Genomic DNA, 6,962 nt, shown 5'->3' on the forward strand with positions numbered 1-6,962 from the left:
TCTGGCTGGTGAGCTTGTTCTTCAGAGTCTGGATTTCATTTCAAAGGAACATGAAATACTGGACTCTGCCAGGGGCTCTTGGTCTATTTTCTGTCCCGCAGCTTTAAGACTTTTTAAATTTTTGCTCTAATGTCACTGTTCTAGCAAGATCCAGGCACTTCTCATTCTTTGTATGTTTGCACTGACAAAATTTTAATGACTACATTTTTTTCTCCTGGAAAACCCCATACTCCAAACTTTTACTTATTGTTTTAAAAAAAATTGTTAATCCCTCCTCACAAATAAAACCAAAGACTGTAAAAGGCTTCCATGAACTAAAGTAGCACACCCTGCACAGGTTGTTGAACATTCTCAGAAACAGTGACAACTGACATACTCAATTAGCCTTGGTTCCAAACCAACCTGATGTTAAGCCATGACAACATGGGTGTTGTGCCTCCTCCAATGATCCAGACGGTGAAGAACACGATGAGAAGGGTGGTCGTGAACATCATCTGGCGAGCATAGGATGCCGTGTCACGGATGGCCAACGCAAATGCCATTGCTCCCCTGAGGCCTGCAGGGACCAAAGAAGATCTGCTTATAAGAATTAAATGACAATGTTGTCTCAAAATCCACTGCTGCCATTTGGGGCTAATAAACTCTATTCATTCATGCTTCAGGGGCCAAGTTGTCTTACTCAGAAAGAAGAACCTTAAAGGCATGATTTTCTTTTATTTGATGCTGTCTTTTGCAAAACTCCCAAACACAATGAAAAGCATCGTACTGCTTTGTACAGCACTTTTTCAGAATAATAACACTCCTATTACTTAAATGATTCTCCTGCTAGTAACATGAAGTAAAAATAAATATAAATAAGTAATAATAATATAAGCTAAAACTGTGATCCCAACACAACCCAAGCACCACATAGTCAATATAAACTTAAAAAACAGGCTAGGTATGAGTATTCAAATTTGTGAAACACAGTTCAGCATTTCCTTAGCAAAAGGGGAAACCACACAGAGAAGTGAAAATATAACCCAATCTACATCAGGGGTGGTCAAGGCTTTCTGTAACTGGCCAGATATTAAAGATTTTAGGTTTTGTGGGCCAAGAGGCAAAATCAAGAATATTATTTGGGTACTTAGATCAAAGAGACGAACATTTCCACAAATGTTTATTATCAAAAATCAATAATAATAATTGAGGCCACTTTGTTGTAATACAGGTCTAATAACGAAAAGAGGGAAATTCTTCCTGAAGGGGATATTTTGCTTAACTGTTGTTTCAAAGTCAGTGTTGTCTAGCATCAAATAGAGTGCAAACATTCATCTGTATAAGACATTCTTAGCTCATGGGCTATGTGAAGACAGGCAGTGGCCAGATTTGGCCCAGGGGTTGTAGTTTGCTGATACTTGATCTGCATTATGGATTTTAAGATTAATACCATCAGTTTAATGTTTTGGAGTTCATCTTTCTAAGCTCTTTCGTTCCTTTCCCATATCATGCTCATAATTTATTTTATAGTAAAGACTGAATCTGGCTGGGTGTGGTGGCTCACGCCTATAATCCCAGCATTTTGGGAGGCAAAGGTGGGCAGATCACCTGAGGTCAGGAGTTTGAGACCAGCCTGACCAACATGGTGAAACACTATCTCTACCAAAAATACAAAAATTAGCCAGGCATGATGGCATGTGCCTGTAGTTCCCTGCTAATGGGGAGGCTGAGGTGCGAGAATCACTTGAATCCTGGAGGCAGAGGTTGCAGTGAGCCGACACGGTGCCACTGCACTCCAGCCTGGAGGACAGAGTGAGGCTGTGTCTCAAAAAAAAAAAAAAAGAAAAAAAGAAAGACTGAATCTACAGTCTTTATATCTAGTATTAATTTTTATTCACCATGGGGAAGATTGTGTGTATAACATGCGAGAGAATGAAAAGTTAGACTTACTATATCTCTTTGTACATTTTTCTACTTTTCGCAATTTCACAATTATTAATATATGTAATCTGAGCACTTCACTACAATTCACTAAAGAAGAGTGACATCAATAAAAGTTACACTGAAAACAAAGTTGATGTTTTCTAGTAATCTGTTCTAGTGAAATATTTATACACATCTAGGTCACCCTACAGCCAGCCAGCTATGTCAAGGGTCAACATTTAAGCCTCTCAAGGGATGTTGACTCAAAGAAGAAAACTTGGGCATCAGAGAGAGACCATGCAGAATACATTTTTCTTAATTTCATTAGGTAAGCATGGTAAGCAATATGAAAGTGAGACCTCAGGTATTTCATAGCCTTGATGAATGAGTTCCTTTTGATAGGCAGATTTCTCCCAGCATAAAATGTCTTTTATTGGAGATATCATTAAACAGCACTGTACACTTCTCAGCTTTTTAGTACAGAAGCCAATGAGCATATTTAAGTTGACCTAGATGACAGGGTTAGCTCCAACTAATCTTCCTCTTGTCCACTGGCATATTCCTAATATGTACATAGAAGCTTATCACCGTCCTCTTCACCAAGCTCTGAATGTGTCCCTGCTGCTCTTGAGTGAAGCTCAAACTCTTTGGCACAGCACTGGAGCTTCTCTGAGGTCTCCACTCTACAGTGGTGGTTCTCAAAGTGTGGTTTTCAAACCAGCAGCAGCGGCAGCTCAGAAATGTTAGAAGAGCCCACTCCATATCCCCAGATGACAGTGAGGCCCAGCAACCTGTGCTTTAACAAGCCCAATGGGCAATTCTGATGTAACCTAAAGGGTGAAAATTATGAGTTTAGATACAATTCTCCTTTCCAACCTCACCTTTTTTTTTTTCCTTTTTTCTTGCATATCATTCCTTTCTTATACTGATTTGGAAAAAAGATTTAGTACAGTTATGCTCAAAATGAGTACCGGGCCCATGTGGCAGGGCCAAGTAACTAAAACATGATTCAGAAAACAGGCAGTGAAAGACACACTTGGACATGATCAAGAGGCATTTCACTGCCACGAAACAAGGCGGGGCAGGGATTCTAAAACACACAGCAGGAGGCACTCCTACCCCTTTCAAGTCAAGGAGCTTGTGCTATATTGGTATAAGGAATGGTTTATTTTCTGATGATCATATGTGGGATTATTTCAACTGCCACTAGAAAGGACTTTCGTTTCGTATTATTTATATACTTCGTTTTTGTAAAATAAATGCAACAGAAACTTAATTCAGGATTGATCCCACCCATCAAGTAGAGCCGGCCCCTCTGGGGTCAGGAAGGAAACCGTTTTTTTGTTTTTTGTTTTTTTGTTTTTACATCACCATGCCGGTTACATTCATCTTCCACTGGAATGACTAGAGCCCTCCAGGCAGTGGCCTGACTACAGAAGAACACAGGACTGGCTCCTGGGGGCAAACAGGCTCTCTTGCTTCTCCTCATTGGCCGTGCCTTAGCATGGCTCCTCCCTATCTCCTACTCAAGCAGGTCCTTAGTACACAAAGCCCTGATAAAAACCCAAGTCACTACCTCTCAACTCTTTTGGATAAGGGGAGTTTTCCCTGGGCTTGGACTGAGAAGCCGTGCCCTCCCTGGAGGTGCTATCTTGACTAGATTGTGTGAAGACAGTGGGTGCAGAAGAAAAATGGCTGAAATGAAAAATGGGAGTCACTGGTACCCATCTGCAGCTACAACTTCAGATGCCTACAGACGTGGTCAGTGTGACATGTGCAGTGGGGAGGGACAGAGAAAGGGATGGGCAAGGGGGGTGTTCCCAGGGAAAGTAGTTTATCCGCTGGCCTTTACCTCTTCACTTTGCCCTGGGCAGCCACAGCTTCCATGGCTTTACACATGGTCTCTTCATCCCCCAGGAACTGCATGCGCCTGATGTGCTTCAAGTTCTTGTCCAATTCATAGACAACGGGAATAGCAGTCGGCAGGTTCCTCTCTGCAGAGACCCTCCAGATGCTTGACAATGCCGGGGAGGCTGTTGCCATGGGCTGTAATCAGTACCCATTTCCCCTTCTTAACCTGTGGAACTATTTCTTCATTCCAAAGGGGCAGAGGTCTGGCAGAAGTGTCCTTCAGACCCTCACAAGAGGGTAGTTGATCTTCAGTGAGGTCTACATACCTGCGATCTTTACTGATGCTGCTGTAGAAGGGATGATTGGGCTCTATGAGAGGTGGTGGGACATCACAGGAGCGCCTCCAGATCTTTACCATGGTTGGCAGCAGTTTCTGCTTTATGGAGGTCCGTCAGAAGCCCAGAGTGCCACTCATTAAGATGCCAAGTCCTCACTACGGGCAGCCATATCAGGTCAGTGGCATCTGGCACTGTCCAGAGGACCCAGATTGCTCTCTTCTGCACTGAGGTGAAGCAGATGTTGAACTTATAGCCAGCATCTTGCAGTGCCTGTCTACCTCACTTCACCTCCTTGTGGCCCCCAGGCTCAGGGAGGTGTCCTTCCAGCCACTGAAGCAGTTCTCCAGGTTCCAGGCACTCTCCCCATGCCAGATCAGCAGCAGCTTGTAGGCGGCAATGGTGGTCAACCTCACCCTCTTTCTGAATTATTCCATGTATCTGACATTTAAACCAGACTGCTGCCCTTCCCTAAACAAGCCAGGCATGCCAATGCTTTTCTGCCTTCCCAAACTGCTGCCTCCTGAAATTCCATTCTTCCAAGCCTAGCTAAAAGGCCACTCCCTTAGTGAAGATGGCCCTGAGCCATTCTCTTCTTGTCCACGTTTCTTTCAGACCTCTTTTGTGCAATTCACCAACCTCTCTCGGAAGAAAATTAACTCTTTGTCTACCTGCCTCCCCCCAGCAGACTGTCAGCTCCGTGAAGGAGGCTGGTCTTTGCATCCTCCACAACCTAAAGCTGTGGCTTATGAAAAGAGGATGCTCTGGCCGGGCGCGGTGGCTCAAGCCTGTAATCCCAGCACTTTGGGAGGCCGAGATGGGTGGATCACGAGGTCAGGAGATAGAGACTATCCTGGCTAACGCGGTGAAACCCCGTCTCTACTAAAAAATACAAAAAACTAGCCGGGCGAGGTGGCGGGCGCCTGTAGTCCCAGCTACTTGAGAGGCTGAGGCAGGAGAATGGCGTGCACCCGGGGGGGGGAGCTTGCAGTGAGCTGGAATCCGGCCCCTGCCCTCCAGCCTGGGCGACAGAGCGAGACCCCGTCTCAAAAAAAAAAAAAAAAAAAAGAAAAGAGGATGCTCAATAAATGTTTGTCAGAGTAAAAGGAAATCATCTTAGAGGACTGTACCTGTATCTAAGTTCAGAGGCAAGCTAGTGTGAGACAAAATGACTGCTTTACTGAGCAGTGCCTGTTGGTTTGATTTCACTATGACTCTGTGAGCCCCCCAATAACTACTGCATGGCAGTAATGGTGGCTGCAACTCACTCTCTGTCTTAAAGGACAGAGGTGCCTTTAAGGGTCACAGTAGCCTTTTGCAACTAACTTCTCCTCCCTCTGTTCTGCAGAAATGCTCTAACTTGGGTCTCATTTATATAAAGCTGACACTTACCACCCCCACTGCATCATCCACTCATGCCAGTTGCTCTCTCCTTACTCTACTTCCACAGCTTTCTTTATTGTCCTTTGTCCCCTCAGTGGCTTCTCCAGACTTCTGAGCTTTACAGGGAAAAGGGGGGGCATGCGGGAGACAATGTCAATTCAGCAGGATGATCACAGCTATTAAATTCCAGTGTTGAGTCCCCCTTGCTTACATGAGTGTATTTTATTTCTTTTGCTCCACAGAAAGTTAGAGCTGGGGGACCTCAGCTAATTAGTTCAATTTCATTATTTTACAAGAGAGGATACTGCAGCTGGGAGGTGCTGAGTGACTTGGCCAGTGCTCTTTCTCATCAGGAGCTCTTTTCCTTCTAATTCTAGACCTGGCGCCCTTCAGGAAGCTTAAGGGTTATGAAGATCTTCTAGAAAACAATCAAGCACTTTAAACACCATATCTCCAGGTCCCTTGAGTGGTAGTGATGAGATAGAAATGCAAATAATTTAGGGAAGAACGTTCACATTTGGTAGTATGGTTTGCAAAATCAACACTAATTCAATTGAACATGTACATCTGTCTATTCCTCACTGCAGGGGATACAAACGGACTAGAAACTTGAATGCTTGCCTTTTTATGAACCTTATCAATTATATTTTAGTCATATTCTTGTTACCTGCTGAATAAAACTCATTTTCTTTACACTTACGCCTTTTTACCTGAAAACATCATCATGTGTTGAAAATTCCAGCCAATCTTATGCCTTCTGCCCAAGTTGAGGAAAAAGGAAAGCGGGTAGATGTGCGCGGCTCTGCCCAGGAAGATGGCAACCTGACCACAGGTGGAGGTTAAGGGCCCAACAGTTTCCAGAATGGCATTCCACACAGCCTCCGGCTGAGCAGGGAATTTTAGGAATGCTGTGACACCTCATTAGAGTCCAGAGAGCTGCCCAAAGAAGCCCGGCTGTCTAGTTTCCCTCAGACAAGTTTCTCAGCAACAAAATGGGAGTAGTTTGGCTAAGCTTCCCCACCTCCTGATTCATAGAGATCATTTCTAGCTTGTTAAACACACTGTTGTAACTTCTTGATTTAATTCAACTGGTATCTATCTATCTATTTCTCTATCTATCTATCTATCTATCTATCTATCTATCTATCTATCTAAATCTATCTAAAAAGAAGTCCAGAATAAGCTACAGTACCACGGCAGGAGAGGGCAGTTGAGAGAAGCAAACAGTGTGTGTTGGGCTCTACTAAAAGAAAAGGCACTAGAAGAAAAAAATTGCTAATCCTGCAGTCAAACGATAAAGAAAAAGTTTGCTGGATAAGCGCTCGCAGGCTTCATTTGCAAGTAAACATCAGAGATTTTAATGGCCAGAAAGAGCCTGCAAATAAGAGGTGGGGAAATTTAAAATATTCATAACACTAAAAGACATTCAGATCACTCACAGGAATGAACCCAGGGAGATATTTCTCTACCTAAGTAGCTAAAATGTCTTTT

At 43.6% G+C, this 6,962-nt stretch overlaps 1 protein-coding gene and 1 pseudogene across 1 annotated transcript in view; both read right to left on the reverse strand.

Annotated features, from left to right (window-relative positions):
- Positions 1 to 402: 402 nt before the first annotated feature.
- LOC108531460 (sodium/hydrogen exchanger 7-like) overlaps positions 403 to 6,962 on the reverse strand; it is a gene marked incomplete at both ends in the record, with an annotated part of 8,379 nt that continues 1,819 nt past the window's right edge. Inside the window, 2 exons of the mRNA XM_017874908.1 lie at positions 403 to 556; positions 6,182 to 6,293. Coding sequence (XP_017730397.1) covers positions 403 to 556; positions 6,182 to 6,293 — 266 coding nt within the window. The remainder of the gene's footprint in view (positions 557 to 6,181; positions 6,294 to 6,962) is intronic.
- On the reverse strand, positions 3,751 to 5,611 carry LOC108531459 (phosphoglycerate mutase 1-like; annotated as a pseudogene).

Source organism: Rhinopithecus bieti, unplaced genomic scaffold (assembly GCF_001698545.2).
Source record: "Rhinopithecus bieti isolate Rb0 unplaced genomic scaffold, ASM169854v2 scaffold_9932, whole genome shotgun sequence".
In the NCBI taxonomy this organism is placed as follows: domain Eukaryota; kingdom Metazoa; phylum Chordata; class Mammalia; order Primates; family Cercopithecidae; genus Rhinopithecus; species Rhinopithecus bieti.